Below are 21,214 nucleotides of genomic sequence, written 5' to 3'. Positions count from 1 at the left end.
GTACAACAAAAAAATGGAGCCATTAAAACTAGGAAATATTAAAGAGCTTAGTATATCATAATAGGGCTTTTTAGGTGACATTCCATGTTTGATGGGCATCATCATCGCCCCACATTCTTCACATCTAACCTTCAAATCTCACTAAGTCCTTTTCAGAAATGTAGTACTGTAATCAGACAATCTATTTGGACAACATCCAATAATAAAACATGCAAAAGCTCTGGAACAACCATCCTAATGAGGTAAGGCGCCAATCACATAGTTATGTTGCTCATATGGGAATAAGATGTATGTACTGTGAAATGTTCCAAACAAGCTTTTCCCCTTGTGAGATTTGTTGCGCTAGATTTTCTTTCAGGGCCTGATACCAAGAAACAACAAGCTTGCCAAAGCTTCCGTTTGCCACTGGGAGAAGTCAACAAGCGTCAACAACAGATTAAACAGGCTTTGAAAATCACATAATTGAAAATTGTGAATTATTCTGAGTAGACATTTGGGTGTGTGTGGGGGGGGGTGTAAAAGTAGTTTCAAAAGCTCTTCTATCACAGTTCAATGCTCATTCTGTGTAAACTGTGCACAGTGGAAAAGTTGGTCTCAACAACCCTTAGGTTGTCGTTAGGGATGCACCAACACTGGACGTCTTTACTTATACTCCAGCGTGAGTTTTGTCTAAGTACACCAGTTTCCTCCCACATCCCCCCAAAAAATGCATGAATGATTGTCTGTATGTGCCCTGTGATTGGCTGGCAACCAGTTCAGGGTGTACACCGCCTCTCGCCCGCAGTTGGCTGGGATAGGCTACAGCATACCCACAGCCCTAATGAATAAGCGGTGTAGAAAATGGATGGATGGATAAGTCAATTAAATTAGTTCCACACACATTGCCTTTAAGGTTTGATGATACTAGTTATAAAAAACCCTGAGTCAAATGTAAAATGGATGTTCATAATTTGGACACACTTTATTTAAACCACGCAAACGTTATGACCAGATACAGACAGGCATTATCAATAGCTAATTAACAATTTTAGGGGGTGCAAAGCTGTGTTTAGTGATTTTTTTATTTTCTTTATGGTATGAGCACTGTGCAAGTTATATATTAGGACATTAGCTTGTGTTCAGGGAAGTTATTATTATTTATTTATTAATTTTTTTTTTACATTGTGCCAAATTATCAAAAAGGGTACTGTATACAATTAAAAGCTGCTACTGATGGAATAAGATGCATTCACCTTTACTGATATTATACAGCTAAGCAAAGGTTGGATCCCATGGTGTCTGAAAACATTGGCGAAATCAAAGGCGAGGCAATTGCGGTTGGAAATGCACACCTGAACCTGTCCACAGGATGTGATGCGGTTTGAGGCTTTAAGTAGGCCACGTGTGTCCCCCCCCTCCCCATCACGTGTGGAGTCTCTCACATTTAACAATGCTACCAAACTTAATATAAATGATATTAATATTAAGTGAATAAAAAAAAAAAGCAATCCAAGATTGAAGATCCATTTCTTCAGCAAGTGTCCTTCAACTGCATGTCACGTGACTACTTTTTCCAGCGATGGTCATCTGACCAGACTGAGCAAAACCGTGGCTAATGCTAATGTTGCTAAGTGCTGAGGAGCGGAGGAAATGTGGCTAGTAGGACGACTAACCCTGAAATTGCGGAACCTCAAGCGCATTTAGTTCAGCAGTGTGGGAGCATTTTGGCTACTCGGTTGAGAACAGGGAGGGAAATCGTGGAGTCAACAAGACCCAGACATTTAACCGCGAGTGCTTTTAAAATAAATAAATAAATCCCTAAGTCACGGGAAATGTCAGCGAGTTTAAAAAAATTATAACCGATCACAATATGGAGCAAAGTTGTCTATTTAAATGACTTGTTCAGTTACTGTATATACTTTTGTACTCAATTGCTCCAAAAAATATATTTACAATAATGTATCTTTGTTCATCTATTTATGCCAGTGAGGCATCGTGACAGACGGAACAAATGATCTAAAATCTATTCGATGGGAGGAAGTAGATACAGTAATGAATGTATCCACTTTTTGTGACATTTTTGTTTGTTGGTGTGAGATTTTTCAATTGTAAAATATATGCCTTGGCTCCATAAAGGTTGGAAATCACTGCTCTAGTCAGATCAAACCAACATTACAACATGACAGAAGTAATGGGTGCTAACTTACTGTAATTAAATTACTTCACACACACCAAAACTTTAGCGCATGATTCAACAGAATGCCTGCATGTTCGCTTACAACCGTTAGTGCTAGCACTGGCTTGCTAGGCTACGTAACGTTTTGTTGCCTGCTTTCGAGCGGTATCGTATTAAAAGTACATGATACCTCAAGCAAACCTTAAAAGAACATCCTCTCCCAAGCACCGGTGACCACCAACACACATTTTTCCTCAATATGTTCTTATAAACACACGGCGCAATCCATTATTGCTATCGTCACCATGGTAACGAGTGTATCCGGTCATGTTTGAGCTGACAAGATGAAGCCCAGTGATTGTAAAAAACGGGATGCGGCGGTATCGGAATACAAGATTTTACTGCAGTAGTCTGACATTTGTCTAGTAGTCTGATCCGGCCGGGCATTACGTGTTGTCTATCCCACACCGCCGACGTGTTTTTTTTTTTAAACTTTATTGGTGGTCAGATATTTACGGTACTATGTCAAAATACATGCGACAAGGCTAAAAATAAACTAGCTTTTGGATTCAAATATACTGTACGAGACGTGGAGTAAATGTCTTTTGCTGAGCGGATCGGCAAATTATGAGAAAGTCGATCAGCCGCTCAGCATAAAATGCTAATTATTGGCCGATCGCGATTAGATCGTTATAAGGTCTAATTGATAGACCTTCAACAACAACTTGCTGATATTCATTTAAGTAGAGCATGGACGAAAACACAGGCATAGTCTTTATATTTATTTAAAAAAAAAAAAAAAGTCTTGTGTCTAACCGTGAGCTGCAAATCGAGATTTGAATCGAATCTTGACTTTGGTGTTACGTTACAGACCTATTGCATAATGTTCCAATGCCTTACAATAACATTACATGCACTTTTAGGAATAAAACCGGACTTTAGATGAACACTTGGGCCTATTACGCCACTGTATATGAGTGTTGGCGATTATGGTGACCCTTAGAGAGCGTCATATTTTTTTTAGGTGGTGTAAAAAGTTTGAGAACCACTGTAAGGGTTACATTAATCACCAGCTATCCCAAATTGCAACGTTGCTCTCCAGTGACACAAACGACACCTACACAGTTCGAATAGCAAGGAGCTAACAGGAGTAAACTTCAAAGTTGCCACTGGTGGAATAAGGTACGTTCACCTTGACTGACATTATGCGGCTGGGCGAAGGTTGGGTCCCAAAACATTGCCGAATGAAACGGAGAGAGGCGATCACGGTTGGGAAATGTACACCTGAACCTGTCCACGGGATATGATGCGGTTTTAGGCCTTCTTTTGGATTATCAAATCCACGTTTTCGTTCAATTGGTACCACTTGTAAATACTCTCAAATGGAGTGTTGATTGCGTTAGCCGGGTAAAGGCGAATTCGAGATACGGTGCTGTCACGCCAATTAAGGCTCGCAGTCGCGCTGTATGAAAGGTTGCGTGTACCTAAGAGCACAGGTAGTTAGCCGGGCTAGAATCCACGAAGCTATGCTAAAGGTAATGGCTAACTTAGCTTGTGACAGCCACAACCCCGGTGCACTGAGGAGCACTTCCTTTGCAGCGCCACGGTGACTTGTCAACGTAAACACGAACAAAACCACCCACTATTTCTATCAACTTGTACCATTTCCACCCGTCTATTGATAGGCGTTCGCTCGCGAAGCACTTACCAGCCGTGGTGATGCCAGAAAGTGAGTGGAATCGTCACTATTAGCAATGGAGGGAGGAACACATTCGACATGCAAAATGGTGGCTACTCTAGCCTCAGCACATCTACCGCAGGCGGAGGGTTACACTGACATCTCCCGAAAGGTTTTGGAGCAGGAAGGCTTTGCTCAAGTTTAGCAGCGTTAGCTTTCATCGGAGCACTTGTTTTAAATCCTGGCATTTTTTTGTCTGAAGATTCACGCCTGATACGCCGATGATCGCTGGATAACATGGGTATTATATTGATTATGTCAGTCCAGTATGTCTCCATTGGGTAGAACGTCTAGCGCCTGTTCTTGAGCATCGTTATTATAAAGAGCTAGCTTGTTCTCAGCCAGCTCGCTAATGCTATTTCGTTACCATTACAAGCGAACCGAAACAACAACAACAACAAAAGAATTGTCGTAAGCCTTTTGTTATACGGTGGATGCGCGTGTCGTTTCTTATTCGAAGGCGAATGTGCACATTTCCGTGGTATCATTTTGTTGATGTGGATTACTTTCTGTTTAAGTCCCTCCTCCACATCTTCATGCCCAGCGGAAGAATATCACTTTTTCCAGTCCATGTGGTGATGCGTTGCTTTTACTCGTGGCATTCAGTGATGACGACTTAGTGTAATGTTATGACACTGGGTGTGTAGCGACATAAAGCGCCACCTAGTGACATATTTTGTAACTGTTCCATCCTAACGTGGCGTCAGGGATGGAAAAAAACATGCTTTATCGATGAAAATGAACTTCACAAATCCAGCAGTTTGGGGGGAATAGTCTTCGTCATTTATTTGTATATGGCAAGTAGTTTGAGTATTGAATCGATGTCCTTGATTTTCAATTTAAGGTTTATGTACAAGTACGCTGTTTGTCCGAACTAGTAAGCAGGGCAAAACCAGTCATGGGGCCCTCCACATCCGACATGATAAATATTAATGTTTAAAATGAACTAAAATATTAATTCGAGAACATTCTATTTCCTGATCTAGAGAATGTCCTTATAATCCGTTTTAGGGTTTTTTGTCGAGCAAGTGAATAATCTTAATGATTTAACTGTTATTGATAAGAACGAACACTTCCAACTTCGTGATGACAAATGTCGAAACAACCATGCTAGATTAAGCCCTTTGGGTGTTTTGTTTATTTTTAAGCGTGCGACTTAAGTTTAAAACAATAATAACTGCTTTAATTTGAAAAACTCTTGATTATTAAATTTTTCTGAGAGTTTTGGGGGGCCCTGGACCCAGGCCTCAAGCAATTGCCTCTGTTTGCCAAATGTTAGGTCAGCCCCTCCGAGTAAAACATTCCAGAAAACTAGTAGAAAGACTAGGGTGCGAAAGTAAAACGATCATTGTTTAGCGAACGACTTGTAAAATGTAGTGCGCTAAGGTACAAGTAATTATACAAAAATGGAGCTTTACTTCCACCAGAGCAATATAACAAGCTAAGCTACAGTAAAAAAGCTTAACTACATCAAAGCTAATTCAAGTGGAACTGTCAACATAATATAATATTAACATAACTGAACTGTGGGCATTAAACAAATAATGTAAAAAAGTTGCAGATGTGGTCATTGTTCCCATCTATTCAATTAAACATTTAAGTTATCAAATATCATATTACTTAATTAAATAGACAACAAGTTTGTTTTTTAATAGTGGCTGCATTCATTGTACGTCTCTTTGAGTGTTCTCGTCTTTCTTATGATGAGATTCAATTTCATTACATATTTCACAAATCCCGTTTTCAAATAGTGAGTTTTACTTCAAGTCCAATTAACGCATATTTAATGTGAAGGCGTTGATTGAAAGTCGATATTATTGTTTGCAGTTGTCTCAGTTGCTAGCACGGACTTGTTTAAGCGCTAGCACTTCCGCGTTGGCTGTACGTATCCCAAAATGCACCGCGGCAGGCTTGACGTAGCAGATCAGCTGAGCTCGCTCGACGCCGCAGTGAGCACGCGCCCGTCAGCGGCGTGCGCGCGCCCGTCAGCGGCTCGTCATCGGAGCTGCTCCGGGTCCACTCGGTCGATCCCAGTCGGCGTTTAAAAACGGAGCCCGTCCACTGGATACACAGTTTTTTTTTATAATGTATTATTCTTTTTTTTTCAATCACCGCAAGAATGTGACGCTTTATGTGAATCCGTTTTTATTTTATTTTGTTAATTGTTGTTGTTTTGTTTTTTTTGCCTCTATGAATCGTTGCTTTGGAAACATTAATCATTATCCACCTGGACCGGTGTAAACGTAAACGTCCTGGGGGTTCGGAGGGGATTCCACATTTTTATTAATTTTTTTCCCCTGTGGGAGTGGACCATAATATGTCCAGGCGAAAACAGACCAACCCCTTCAAAGTTGACTGTAGGTATTTCAGCTATTGTGTGCAACTGCACCACATTTGTTGTTTGATTTCCACGCTGCTTTGGTCGTCTTGGGTTAGTCTGTCAACAGTATTACGTAAAGAATACCTGGACTACATTGTTTTCTATAGGAAGAAGGGAATCCAGTTAAAATAGCAATTTGGTTTGAGTATTGAGGGGTGAACTTGATGCAGCCCTTCCTGATGTCTGCAGAAGCTTGCTAGTTATACATAGAAATACATGGAGACATTGTACGTCACTGCATGTATTAAAATATCTTATATTCAAATTTATTTCCCATTTGGTTTATTGATTGTTTATAGATTGACTAGTGATCAATCCATGGTGTGACCCACCTTTCACCCTGAGAAGGGATAGGGTTCAGCCCCACCAAACCCCCACCCCTCCTGGCGAAGCGGTGTAGAAAATGGATGGATACGTGACCACGCTCATAACTCAAAACACTCTCATCTCAAATCATCTTTCCCCGTTGAAATGATCGGAAATCCCAATTTATCCGTTCCAGCCACCACCAAAAAAAAAAAAAAAACTGCAAATAATTTTTGGGGTGTTTTTACAATATAACAATATAACTCGACAGTACTGTCCTTAAAAAAAAGCATACAATATTAATAAATTTCAATAGAATGTAAAGAATTATGGTTCAATGCCCTTTGACATTGTGCTGCTCCTTCTGGTGTGAGCACATTGGCCACCAGGGGGCAACATAATACATGAAGAAGACAGCCTCTTCTCAGCTCAGTAAGCTGCAGTAATATTTGTAGTTTTTCGCAGAGAATGAAGAATATGTGGCTGGGAGTATTGTTGTATTGTGCATGTATTAATGCACTGTTTGTGGTCATATATGTGTTGCTGAAAGGGTTATTACTCGTGGAACATCGATGCTAACTTCAGAAGCCCGGCAATGATGTTTTACATTGTGTGTTAGCATTAAGGCTAATTAAGGCTTTTGTAAGTTATGTGGTTTGTTTTAATACACAGCGTGTCGTTTGTTTTAATGCTCGTTTTACAGTAAACTTCAACTGCTAATGGCAAAAACAACTTGAAATAAGCACTTTAATAAGATTTGTTCACTATCTACTGCTGGTTGTGAAGTTCGCCGCGACCGTCTAGTGCTCGTACCTTAAATTTTTGCTCTCCTCTCGACCCAAAAATCGACCAAGTGAAATTTTCCATCTCGAAAAAAAATACATCAATCTGTAAGTCAAGGTTAGTTGTCTGTATGTGCCCTGCAAGTGGCTGGCATCCAATCCAGGATGTACCCCACCTCTCGCCCAAAGTCAGGCTCTAGCTCACCTGTGCGAGAACGAGCTATAGAAAATGGATGGATGTGGAATACTCATACAAGGTGCTTGCAGAGTAGACTGCCTTATTGAACTCGTGCGTCAGAGCTCCCATTTTTAGACTGTGGTTAGTTCTAAGGCGTTTTTCTTTAGATCAGCACGGCATCATAGGATGCGGAGCATTATCGCAGTCACCCGCAGCAATCAGAGGGGCGGAGTTTTGCATCATATTAATCACATCCCTTCTGATGTCCCGGATTCAGGACAGGACGGCTAATAAAATCAGCTGTTGGCTGTTACTTTGAAATGTCCATCTGGTCTTTGTGCATTGATTAACCCCAAACAGTGGAGTGTGATTACAGAATTATATGCTGTAGCCATAGTTCCACCTGGTGATGCAGTTCAGTTGTTAGTTGTTTTTTTTCCACCATGGCATGGTTTGAAATGGTAAACCCTGATGTGTTTGGACCACAGTGTGTGTAGCCAAAATATCTGGTGTGACATCATTCCAGGGAGGCGCACTATGACCTGCCAATACAAGGAATTCAATTCAACAAGGACGTGACATGGTCTGATAGCTGACATTGGCTGTAAACACAAAAGCTTATAAATGGTATTTGTTAGGCTTGGACATTGAACTGCACTTATATTGTTTGGGAAATGAACGATCAAATCATGGATTAGTCTTCATTTAGTTATATTGTTATTCATTTTATTCTCTGAATGTTCCAAACTGTTTCAATGCTAGTGCCGCATTGAGCAGAATAATGCCAAGAGGAATACTTTACCGTCCTGTACCGCAGTGTTTCCCAACCTTCATTGAGCCATGTTTTTCTGTGCCAATGGATTTTCTGTCCATTAACGTTGGACCAGTTTTTTTTGTTGGGGTTGAGGTCCGGGCTCGCAAATCCTTCCACAGCAGACTCATCCAAGCATGCCTGTATGGACTTGCTCTGTCACGCGTGGAGAAAAAAAAAAAGGGCCTTCCCCAAACGGTTCCCATAGAGAATTGTCCTAAATTTCTTTGTTGAAATGATTAAGATTCAAGTACCAACTAACAGGGCTAGCTCCAACCCCTGTTGTAGGAACAATAACTGAGTTTATGAATGTTTGAAGTCAATTTTACCTTAAGCCAGGAGGATTTGTGTCTTGTCTGTTAGCAGGATTATGGTTAAAGACACAGTTTGCACATTGGCCCTGAGAGCGAGGTCTGCGTTTCAAGGTTGATTTTACTTTATTTTTAAGTTACTAATCTCTTGCACAGAGATGCAGCCAGTCTCGTCTTATGTTCCATAGCATAGCGTGTTGAAAGACGGGATAACGTTGGCAGGCTGGAAAAAAATTAGCATTTGTTTCACTGTTTCTTTGTCACTTGTGCTTTTATTGAATAGTTGTGCCTTGAGATACGAGTTTAATTTGTTCCGTGACCAGGCTTGCGTCTCAAAACACACGTACCTGCACAGCCTTGTTGGGTGGGCATTCAGCTGCTTCACAGAGCGCTATAGTCCAGCGATGACAACAGGCGGGCGAGTCAAAGTCCGCTGTAAATCCGCTACATGCGGAACGTCACATGGCCAATGTGGAAAACGGGACAGCTGACTTCCTGTTTATGCTACGCTAACAAGCATAGCTAGTATTGTTGAGAAGATTGTTTGAAGCCGAACTTGCTAAAATGTAGTTTTCTTTCGGACTGGTGTCTTTGGACAAAAGTTAAATACATGTATAATTGTATATCAATTTATATATACAAATATGATAACAAACACAAATGAAGCCTAAACCTCAGCTATTGTCATTTTTGGTGGCTCTGTGGTGACATCTTGTTTAAAAAAAAAAAAAAAAAAAAAAAAAAGACATTGTAGACGTATACAGTTAACACAGGTGACCTGTTTTGCCGAATGGCAAGACGCCCAAAACATGATTAGCGATTGGTCATCTTCAAGCGTTATCATAATTTGGTCCCGCATGTTCGGGCAATGTTTGTGTGTAACTGAAAGAAGGGGGGCCATGAATTCAACCCCCCCCCCCCCTCCCACCCGCCGCCGCCCCATCATTGATTGTCTCTCAAGTAGAGTTTTGGTGTTCTTTTGTCACTCAATCCTCCCTCCCTCCCCGCCCCCCATCTCCTCTTCATCGTCTCTGCCTCTTTTTTTTTTTTGTCTGTTGGCTGATGAGTTTGTCTCTTTGTCTGGATTCAGTCAGACACTGCGTCACCTCCTGCATACAGACACACAGACACTCGGAGATAGCATCACAGTGGCAAAGACGGATGGAGGGAGGGAGGGTGGAGAGACAGATGTACAGACACAGACTCACAGCAGGGGGAGGGAGTATCTCCCACACATCAATCACGAGGCTGCGTGAAGCTCGCTTGTCGTGCTAGTTCATAGTTCAGCACTCAGACACACTCCAGCAGTGCAAACAAAACGGGGTTCTATGGGAAAAGTCCCCAAACTGGGTTCACACGTCAGCTTTATTTGCCAGTAGCCAAGTAGTAGAAAGACAAAATTCCTCGAGTGTGTAGAACCTCAGCGTTTAGGCTCTAATTGTACCTGTTAAGTCACTCTCAAGTAATAGGAGAGAGAGGAAAATTGGCTTCCAAGCCGTAATTCTTTTTCTAGGTGTGAATGCCACAGCAGCGTCTCCTGGGAAGGGAAGTCGAGTGCAGCTTTGTAGGGTCAAGTGCGCTAACAGAAGTGAAGAAGGAGTTTCGTGACGTATGGGCGAAGCTCGGTCCTCCCCCTCAGAGCTGGCCGCGTGGAAATGGAAGGGGTGGGAGCTGCACACGAGGGCGGCCGGGCTGTTCGGTGAGTGGGTGGTAGTGTGAGGGAAGAGAAGAAGGCTGGCGAGCTTCAGGAAAAAAAAAAAAAAAGAGTGCAACCTACTTCCCCCTGCGGGACTGCAGCATGTATCTGGCTGTATGTCCGTGTGAAACAGTAGTGGGGGGTTGGGATGCAAATGAAGTGTTCACGTATGTCATCCGGCTCGGCTGGCATCGCATTCATTATGTCCCAGGACACAGGACGGCTGATGGGGAAAGCGGCCTCGTCTGCAGTGTTTTGCTTCTCCTGTGGATTACCCCTAAGCATTAATAATCAAATCAAATGGCAAAGTGTTCTCAGAGGAAAAGGCCTGCACGCACTACTGTGTTTCAGGCGACCGCTGGTGCATGCACAAGTGTTGAAAAATCTATGACTTCTTATGGTAAATAAGAACCATACAAATACATTGTTGTCACCTTAAATATCATGGGCCATCACCATCAGAAATGGCGTTTGAGCCTCACAATGCCTGCCTGCGTTGATTTTTAAGAACCTGAAATACAGACAAGAAATGCCACTTAAGGAGTGCACGATGGTTTCTTCTTCCTTGTCCATTTTCTATACTGCTTATGCTCATCAGAATCATGACTGAGCTGGAGCCTATCCCAGTTGACTTCAGGCGAGAGGTGGCCTACACCTTGGACTGTTACTCAGCCAATCGCAGGGCAGATATAGACAATTGTAAATAAACAACCATCATATAGCTTAATATACACTGATGCACCGATACCACTTTCGGTATCTGTGATGATACTGTACGTCTGTATTTGTCAAAAATGCCCCGATACCACTTCTACACCTTGATAGATGCCTTGTGGGTAAGAAACACCAATTGCCAATTTTCCACCAAAAGCCCTGGAACTTTAAGTTCAACAAGAGTGGTGAAACTAAAAGGTTCATGTGGCTCATGTGGGTTGCATTTCCACCACACCTCAGAGTTGAGGATAGTTTATCCAGATGAGACTGATGATGTATTGGAGAGTGGTAAAATAAACCACTTGTGTAAAATGCTCCAGCTGTGTTCAACCAATCAGTGTTCGTCAGCACAGCCCACCCCTTAAAAGGTCCCGGGCCTTCCAGAAAGATCGTAGAGCCGAGGAGGAACTCAATACGACACTCGGGGAACCTTTTCATATGGGATTTATCCGGGGACACCAGCCCACATCCCCAAACACCTTTGCATAGGTGTGAATGTGAATCGGTTTTGAAATGTGCCCTAAAATTGACTGGCGGTTAGTCCAGGACCCCCACTTCTTGTTCAAAGTCAGCTAGTGACGACAAACGCTATCGAAAATGGATGGATGGATTAAATAGACTGCCTGAATATGGGATAGGTGTACCTAATGTAGTGGCTAGTGTGTGTATCTATTCCAGCAGTCAAACTGTGTTCCATCTGCATTATATTAGCTAGTATTGCATTTGAATATTTTCATGAGCTTTTCTTGCTGTCAGTAATTACACCATCGTCCCTCAAGCCTTTTGAGCTGAATTGACTTATTTATTTTCCAGATGATTTCTTCTCCAACAGAATAATATTTGCACTATCAACATTAATATGTCACTGAATTTAATGGGTTGCAATGGAGTTGAAATGCTATTTTATTATTTATCGGTTTACACAAGCGCAGGGGTTTCATTTGGTCACGAGTCACATCGTTCTGTTTTCCTCAGTGGACCATTATGACTGTGAAAAGAAAACCATATAAATGTATCGGCACCTTTTCATATTTTTGCATATACACAATTGCCTCTGAAATGGATTGTTATACAGCAGACATTAACAACAAATTGAATTTGAAATCAGAAGTCATGGAAAAGCGTGACATGCAAATACAGTGGTACCTCGTTTTACAGCCATTTTCATCAATCATTTAAGTTCCTTTTTTAGTTTGTCATTAATGTACACACAGCACCCCATATTGACAGAAAAAAACATAATTGTTGAAATGTTTGCAGATTTGTTGAAAACGAAAAACTGAAATATCACACACACAAGTATTCAGACCCTTTGGTCAGTATTTAGTAGAAGCACCCTTTTGAGCTAATAGAGCCATAAAGCATTTTGGGAATGATGCAACAGGTTTTTCACACCTGGATTTGGGGATCCTCTTCAGTTCTGTCAGGTTGGATGGTGAACATTGGTGGACAGCCATTTTCAGGTCTCTCCAGAGATGCTCAATTGGGTTTAAGTCAGGGCTCTGGCTGGGCCATTCAAGAACAGTCACGGAGTTGTTCTGAAGCCACTCCTTTGTTATTTTAGCTGTGTGCTTAGGGTCATTGTCTTGTTGGAAGGTGAACCTTAGACCCAGTCTAAAGTCCTGAGCACTCTGGAGAAAGTTTTTGTCCAGGGTATCCCTGGACCGATTGCTCAGTTTGGACGGACGGCCAGCTCTAGGAAGGGTTCTGGTCGTCCCAAACGGCTTCCATTTAAGGATTATGGAGGCCACTGTGCTCTTAGGAACCTTAAGTGCAGCAATTGTTTTTGTACCTTTGACCAGATCTGTGCCTTGCCACAATTCTGTCTCTGAGCTCTTCAGGCAGTTCCTTTGACCTCATGTTTCTCATTTGCTCTGACATGCACTGTGAGCTGTAAGGTCTTATATAGACGGGGGTGTGGCTTTCCTAATCAATTCCAATCAGTATAAAAGAACACAGCTGGACTCCAGTGAAAGCGAAGAACCATCTCAAGGATGATCAGAAGAAATGGACAGCACCAGAGTGTCAGAGCAAAGGGTCTGAATACTGATGGCTGTGTGATATTTCAGATTTTCTTTTTTCATCAATCTGCAAAAATGTCAACAATTCGATTTATTTATTTTGTGTCAATATGAGGTGCTGTGTGTACATTAATTCGTAAAAAAAATGGACTTAAATGATTTTAGCAAATGACTGCAATATAACAAAGAGTGAACAATTTAAGGGGGTCTGAATACTTTCCTTACCCACTGTAACTTATGAGTTTCACAAATTTCGAGCCATCACTCAGACGATTTGTGTTGTCGCCTGCGAGCAAAAATTTGAGTTACGAGCACTAGATAGCGCTAACTTCAAGGTTTTTTTTATTGCCATTCCCAGTTGAAGTTCACTGGAATACTAAACATAAAACAAAGACAAATACATGCGTATTCAACAAAACACCGCATGACTTTGATCAAAGTTTTAATTTTAACACACAATGCAAAATGCCATAGAAGTGCTAACAAAACTAGCATTGTCGCTGTGTTATAAGCCTTTAACCAACGGATATTTTAACACAAACAGTGCAGCAACAGATGTAGACAGACAATATAATACTCACAGGCATGTATTTTATCCTCTGTGGAAAAACAACATTAGTGCAGCTGACTGAGCAGTTGTGACTGTTGTCTTCGTGTATATACGTATGGATGTATTATACTGCCCCCTAGTGGCCCCTGTGTGCACTCCAGAAGGAGCCACGCAATGAATGCATGAAATCACGATGTACAAACTGTTAAGTTCTTTATATTCAGTTTAATTATGTTATTATTGTATGTATTTATAAGGAACCGTACTGTAGAGTACTATTACTGGTATTATTATTATTGATATTTTATTACTGGTATAGACATGCTATGAAAACCAAACGTCTACTGCCTTCTCTCCAGGGCCATTCCACACTTCCGGCATCACGGGATTTCAGCACACTATTAACATGGACGGCAGGGACGAGTTCACCGAAGACAGTGAGTGCTGCGGCAACAGCTCCCAGGAAGTCCTCGGACAGGAGAGCGCCACAGGTATAGGACGGCGGAGGGACGCGGCAGGGATGGGCAGCATTCCTGGTGCTGATGGGGCGTTAGTGAGAGTAAGCCCTGCCCTGTGCTCTGTTGTCCCGTCTGTATTGATAGGTCTGTGTTTGCCTCCATAGAAGACAGCGAAAGCGACGCGGACTCCTCGTCCAACGCCTCGGCCGACGACCACATGACTGCCAAGAGGGCGCCGTGCCGCCTGCGAGGAGCGGGAGTCAAAGAGGTGAGAGGGATGGAAGCAAACTAGGCAGGGGTTGACTTATCTCAGGTTTAAATAAATCAAGTACCAATGCAGAGGAACATGGAGAGAGTGAGAATTCATTCTTTTATTTTTTTTCAACCAAGGCAGACGCAGCTCTTATTGCTTGCGTGCCTTCTGCGAGCAAAGGTTCTCCAGTTCAGCATCAGCTTGAGTCATGTCTAAGACGCCACACAGCCCTGTGTCACTGTGGCTGAGTCACGGCGGCTCACTTGCACATTTAACGCGTCATTAAACTGCGCTGGCAGAAAGGCCTCAGGAAGTGGGCAAACCGGGCAGTGGGCCACCTCCATCTGCAGAGAATTTGACACAATTTTGAGGGAGACTGAATATTTCTCCAGATTAAACTTAAAAGTACATCAATTTGAGAGCACCCGATGGTAGGAATGTATACATGTAATGTAGAATGTGTACGTGGAATATGGATTTGAAGAGCGCTTGCTTTTCCGCAGGAGAACGAGGAAGGCTCCGACCACAGCAACAACTTCGTATGTCCTCTGTGCACGCTGGACTTCAGCAGCCCTGAGAAGCTCATCTCCCATGTCTACCAGGTGAGGGCTACACAAATGATGTGAAATGTGGTCGACCAACACAAAGTACATACATCCTTGTAAAATGCAATGGAAACAAGAGAGTTTTCAACCGTTTAAGCAAATGAAAATCTGAAAAATGTGGTGCGCATTTGCATTCAGCCGCCTGCGCCAAGACTTTGTAGAGCCACCAAGATTTTCTCTACCAGCTTTGCGCATCGAAATGCTGAAATGTTTGCCCATTTTTTTAAATTAAAAAAACAATTTTTTTTTTAAAAAACAGCTCAAGCTCAGCCAGATCGTGTGACCGCGTCCGTGAACAGCAATTTTCAAGTCTTGCCACAGATGTTTGATGGGCCATTCTCACGCATACATATTCTTTGATCTAAACCATTCCATTGTAACTCTGGCTTTATGTTCGGAGTCTCAACGGGTGTTTTTCAAGGATTGCCCAACCTTGCCGTCAACTCTGACTCGGCTTCCCTTTCCCAGCCGAAGAAAAGCATCCTCCCGGCGTGATGTTGTCATGGAGTGGGATGGTGTGTTCAGGGTGATAAGCAATGTTAGTTTTCTGCCACATTCAACTTTGGTCTCATCCGACCAAAGTTACCATCTTCCATATTTGTGCGGGGTCCCCTACATACATGATTCCATAAAACGTCAAGAAAATACATTTAAGTTTGTGATTGTAAAGTCACAAAATGTGGAAAGAGTTCAAGTGGTATGACTACCTTTTTTTTAAGGCACTGTACATTGTGTGTGTTTGGAGATACTGTGTACCGATGTTTACATATTTGAATGGGTAGCATTAGCATGGATAGCATGCAGAAAGTGTTCCCTGCGCTTCACTTGAATGAATAGATTTTTTTTTTTTTTTGCCCCTGAAAGTTGTGCACGCACATCATGACAAAGAGCTAACGCTGAAACGCGGAACCGCTTTTATAATGCAATCATGTAAATGTGAGGACTATATGTAACTGACCACAGCTGTAGTGTCGTAAACATGACTTTCTTTGCGTTAACCAGCACACGAGCCTGATGAGCAGCAGCAAGAGCTACGTGTGTCCCGTATGCGGGCGAGCGCTGAGTTCGCCCGGCTCTCTCGGGCGCCATCTTCTCATCCACTCGGAGGACCGCCTCTCCAACTGCGCCGTGTGCGGCGCACACTTCACCGACACCGACAACTTCCACAGGTGCTGCTCTCTTCTTAGCTCGAGCGAGCGGGCAGAAATATTGGGTACAATTGGAAATTGGTTACATTAGCTGGTGGGGAGGCAGCACGATGTCTCCTTTGATCTTGGGTGTCTATGCTGTTTTTTTACTCCAGGGAGAAGCTGAAGGATGTCCTGGACACGACCAGGCTGGATGTCTCGAGTGGAAGCGACACTTGTCCCCTGACCCACTCGCTCTCCAGCACTCCCATGGGCAGTCCAGGACCGGGCCCTCATTCCTGTCACGGGCCCGGACCCAGCCCCAGTGCCTGTCAGGGCCCTCAGTCATGTCAAGTCCACGACCCCAGCGCCGGCCTATGTCAAGCCCATCGGACGTGCCACATGTCCGGCCCGTGTCAAGGCCCCTCGAGCCAAGGACCTCCGTTTCCCTCCCTGCCCGACAGTCTGCTGTCCGAAGGGCCGTCGCTGGCGTCCATCCCCGACGCCCTCACCTCCTCCTCCTCAGGTCTTCCTCCCATCCCGGACATCCTGAGTCCGATGCCCGTGTATCCCGCCGGCGTGCTTCTGGTGTGCAACAGCTGCGTGGCCTACCAGCAGCTGGTGGAGGTCCAGTCCCCCGTGCGCAAATGGGCCCTTCGCCGCAAGAACGAGCCCTTGGAGTCCCGCCTGCACCGGCTGGAGCGCGAGCGAACGGCCAAGAAGAACAAGCGCGCCTGCGAGACTGACGAGGAGCGCGAGATGCGGCGTCTGCGCGACCGCGAGGCCAAGCGCATGCAGAGGATGCAGGAGTCGGAGGACCAACGGGCGCGACGCCTGCAGCGGGACCGCGACGCCATGCGCCTCAAGAGGGCCAACGAGACGCCCGAGAAGCGGCAGGCGCGGCTCGTCCGCGAGCGCGAGGCCAAGAGGGTCAAGCGGCGGCTGGAGAAGATCGACCCCGCGTTGAGGACGCAGATCGAGCACGACCCCGCCGCCATGGCCGCGCTGACGGCCGACATGAGCCTCTTTCAGTTCCCATGCCCCGTGCCTGTCCCGCCCATGGGCAACGGACTCTTCATGAAGCTGCCCTAAGAAGACCACGCTCTCTAATTCAGGGGTGTCCAAACTTTTTCTTCCAAGCGGCGCACACACAAAAAAAAAAAAGAAATCAAAGGACACAAGGGCCACTTTGAATTCACCTTTAAAGTCCCTCTAAAGTGCAAACAGATATTTCTTCTAAATTTGGCACACTACAGAGACGTGTTGTTAACAAACCCTGCCAAATGTGAATGATAAAAAAATAATCACGTAGTGCAATATATAAAATGTGGCTTCAAAAGCATGTTTGCTGGATTTATGAAACCAAACTCTGCTGAAAAATAGATGCTACTTCGTCGAGAAACTTTGCCTATGCCTACATGTTTAAGTCATGAAAATGTATCCACTCCTATTAGCCACCAGCTAACTTGCGAGCTAAAAAAAAAAATCCCCCATCCTTGCTATTTCACTTTTTTCAGTGACGTACGAGGACTCATGGCCGACAATGAGGCACTCTAATGCTGCCACGCCAGCGAACTATTCGAAGGGAAGATGCATTTTCGGGGTTTGGGCATAGCTATCTAACTAACTGAATGTCGCAATTCCACCAGCTAACCGCTAATGACGACAAAGCCGCTCAAATAATTGGATTGGCGACTCATACCGGGGCCACGGTGTGCCGCTGGTTTTAGCCACACCCCAAAACATGTGGAAAACAAAAATGGTGAAAAACAGTTTAACGCTGTATCTCCACAATTCAGTACTACATAGTTCTGTCTTTGCACATTTATCTTCAAACGTATTTAGAAGCAAATCTCTGAATTCACTTTAGAGGGTCTATTATTTCAAACGCTAAAACTAATCAATCAGTGTAGACAAAGACCTGCGAAGCTATAATATGTATTTTAAAAATGGTGACGGTGAAGCAAAAAAAAAAATTTAAAAAATCAAGGAGCATTAGGAACATATTTTGTTCTTTTGCTGTTTTGGTGATTTTTTTTTTTTTTCTTATCAGTGTGGAAAGTAAGTAGTGCGATGTAGGCAAACAACACAGGCCACCAAAAAAAAAATGGACGGCGGGGCCGAAATGGCTCCGGGCTGCAGTTTGGACACCCCTGCTCTAATTTATTCCAAGTATTGAGAATGTTCCACGCGGTATGGACGACGACCTTAACGCATGTTGTAAAGAGATTGAACCCGTTTGTTCTACTTCCTTAAGAGGAGACCGATAGTTTTGCACACGGATCCTCAGCGGTGGGAGCGTGTGGGGCCGAAAATCCCCTCTGCCCTCCTCACTGGTCCGGGTCCAGTCCGGTCCCAGTCCGGTTCCGCTCCCTTGAGACGTTCTACCTCAGCCCTCCTTGACTGAATGGCCGCCCTTTTTCTACTGCCTCCGTTTAACGGGACCAAGACGCTACGGCGGCAAAGGAGAGGAAAATTTTCGGTAAATTTCCGTTACATTTCCATGGGAATTTAAGATGGGGAATTTGGGAATGATTCTAATTTGGAAACTTTCCATGGGAATTAGCAAACAGCTTTTTGCCCCATTTTGTTTTCTTCAATTCAATGGGCATTGTGCTGCTCCTTCCGGTGTGCACACTTTCACCACCAGGGGGGGGGCGGCATAATACGTATAAATCGCAATATTTATTGTTCTTTCTAGCGGATAAAGAATATATACCTGTATTGTACTATCTGTATATATGTGTTGCTCCATCCGTTGTGTTCAGATATCCCTTGCTTAAAGGGTTCTAAAGCGTTAGCATGTCAATGCCATCTTCCATTGTATGTTAGCATGAAGCTTGCGGGGCCTTTCTCTAGGCAGTTTTGTGTTTAGTGCAACAGTAAATTTGACCTGGGGTTTGGAAGCACCTGAAAATCACATTTTTGCTCACGAGTCAAAGCAAAAAATTGGCCGAGCGACAGCTCATCGCTCGAAAAACCTTTTCATCATTTTTGTGCTCAGGCCGAAGCCACGTCTCATAAAAACTTTGCATTGGCACTATGTTGAACTGAGGGGAGGAGCTTTATGTATGCCTTTGTCAATAGAAAAGTGCTTTGCTGCCATCATGTGGCATCTATAGGTAATTACAATTTTCTGTCAGCATCAACAAGGAGGATTTTTGCTATTAAAATAGCGGGTTACTTGAATTGAGCAAAAAAAGAAAAAAAGGAGAGAGAAAAATCACCTCAAAGTTACGGCTTGTAACTTGAAAAACGTGTAAATTGGAGCACTTGTAAGTCAAGGTATCACTGGACTTGCATGAATCTTTTTTTGTTTTGTTTTTTTTGCAAAAGAATATATTTCCCGCAACTATATTTAAATTGAAGAGCGACAATTCCTGATTTGTTCCAGTTGATTCCCTTGGAAAGTTTCCAACTTTGAGAAACGGCGCAGCCCGAAACTCCACACAACCTTTTTTCTACTTCCTCTTTCCGCGTCCGCTGCTGCTGGTTCTCAGCGGACGTTACCTCTGCTCAACGCGTACTTACAGCCAATTGGAGTGGAGTGGAAAACTTGATTCCAAAGTTCAATTCAAAAAGTGAAACTCTTACACAGTATTCTGTAGACTCACAAGTGATTTTTTTATTTTATTATTATTATTATTTTTTTAATAGAGATCATAATTTTGATGATTTTAGTTTCCGGAGCGCTAGCGGCTGGTATTCCTGCCTCGCGATTCCGAGGTTCTGGGGAACGATCCATGTGAATGTGAGCGTGAACGGTTGTTTGTCCACATTGCGAACTTCACTTTTTGAATGCGGACTACTGAACTCAACAAACTTTTGTACCAAATCGGAATTGATTGATATCCACTTGTAACTACTGAATTGCTGTGACGGAGCAATCCAGGTTTCTAGTCCTCCGGCCGTAGCTTTCTTTGGCATTTCAGCTCCCTCGCACATTTCTGTTTACGTTGTGCTTGCCTAACGTACTATTGTGGCTGTTTAGGCTTTGTATTTTTATTATTTTTTATTTTTCAAGCTGACTAAACATATGTTGTAAGCATCTCCCAGAAAGTCTTGAAATCCGATGGGAGGACGTCGACTCCAGTTTCTGGCCTTCCTCGTAGTGTCCATTTCGAAAGTGGTTTGAGCGTTTATTCTATTTTCTTGATATCCATCTTAAGGTTCGTGTACTAGTACGCTCCTTGTCCTCACTAGTAGTTACTCATGAGGCAAAACCGTGCACGAGTGGACATCTGCGCACCTCTAGTACTACTAGTGACATCAAATTCTACTTGTTAAAATCTAGCATTTCACTAGGAGTACTAGTAGGTGTCGCTTAGGCTGCCGACAATAAAAGGCCACTCTAAAATGAGCGGTTTTATTGAATTTGACGTACCGGGAGGACAACTACTTTACTAGTGAGGCAAAACTACCGGTGGGCATTTTGGTGTTTCTAGTGGGGATCGGGAGGCTACTAGTGCGTGACAGGCCTACTCGTTGGGTCATGTGTTAGTAATGCAGCACAGTAGTTTAGTAGTAAGGTTTGATTGCGTACTGGTAGGCGCTAGTAGTGGGAAAAAAACGACGAGTAAGAAAGTTGCTCAACTATTGCATCTAGGACATCTGGTAGTACAAGTGAGGCGAAAGCGCATACTAGTACATGTAGTATGGTCTTTGTCCTCACTACTAAGACAACTTTATGTTACTAGTAGTCAGGCAAAACTGTGTACTACGGTTGACAACTGTGTGCTACAAGTACTACTTCTGACATGACACTTCACTAGTAATACACTAATAGTGTGCAGATGTCAACTAGTATACCGATTTGCCTCACTGGTAATATGTAATAAGACAACTAGTATGCCGAAGTTGTCCTACTAGTGAGGACGAAGAGTGTACTAGTCCATGGACCTTGAGTTGGATGTGGAATAAAAATGCTCAAACATTCCATTTATTTCAGATTTAGTAACTCGTAACCATTCCGTTAATGTCGTCCTGGCACATATTTCTCCAATATAGTGTGAATATTTTTATTTATTTATTTTTTTATTTACCACCTGATGTTTTTATTTTTGCCTCTCTTGTTGTTGTGGGTGTAAAACGACCTCCAGTTCTCACGTTTACACACGACGTGATGACCG

The 21,214-nt window shown here is 43.3% G+C and overlaps 2 protein-coding genes across 5 annotated transcripts in view; one reads left to right on the top strand and one right to left on the bottom strand.

Annotated features, from left to right (window-relative positions):
* The window catches only part of ap1g1 (adaptor related protein complex 1 subunit gamma 1), a 32,225-nt gene extending 27,807 nt beyond the window's left edge, over positions 1 to 4,418 (bottom strand). Inside the window, exon 1 of one of the 2 annotated variants that reach the window (XM_061670653.1) lies at positions 3,864 to 4,418. The gene's annotated coding sequence lies outside the window, so the exon portion shown is untranslated. The remainder of the gene's footprint in view (positions 1 to 3,863) is intronic. The other variant, XM_061670652.1, reaches the window with a different exon arrangement.
* Positions 4,009 to 18,073, top strand: znf821 (zinc finger protein 821). Of its 3 annotated transcripts, none has more exons than XM_061670656.1 (6): positions 4,009 to 4,134; positions 14,002 to 14,133; positions 14,265 to 14,368; positions 14,857 to 14,955; positions 15,961 to 16,127; positions 16,262 to 18,073. In XM_061670656.1, exons 1-6 carry the CDS (start codon positions 4,131 to 4,133, stop codon positions 17,175 to 17,177), a joined length of 1,422 nt encoding a protein of 473 aa, XP_061526640.1. In that variant the 5' UTR covers positions 4,009 to 4,130; the 3' UTR covers positions 17,178 to 18,073. The 3 variants fall into 3 exon arrangements, with proteins under 3 accessions (XP_061526640.1, XP_061526639.1, XP_061526641.1); XM_061670655.1 differs by lacking the exon at positions 4,009 to 4,134 and adding an exon at positions 6,125 to 6,250; XM_061670657.1 differs by lacking the exon at positions 4,009 to 4,134 and having other exon boundaries at positions 14,058 to 14,133; positions 14,245 to 14,368.
* Positions 18,074 to 21,214: the final 3,141 nt, after the last annotated feature.

Source organism: Phycodurus eques, chromosome 2, assembly GCF_024500275.1.
Source record: "Phycodurus eques isolate BA_2022a chromosome 2, UOR_Pequ_1.1, whole genome shotgun sequence".
NCBI lineage: Eukaryota > Metazoa > Chordata > Actinopteri > Syngnathiformes > Syngnathidae > Phycodurus > Phycodurus eques.
The sequence above is the reverse complement of the archived record's forward strand: the minus strand, read 5'-3'. Positions and strand labels throughout refer to the sequence as shown.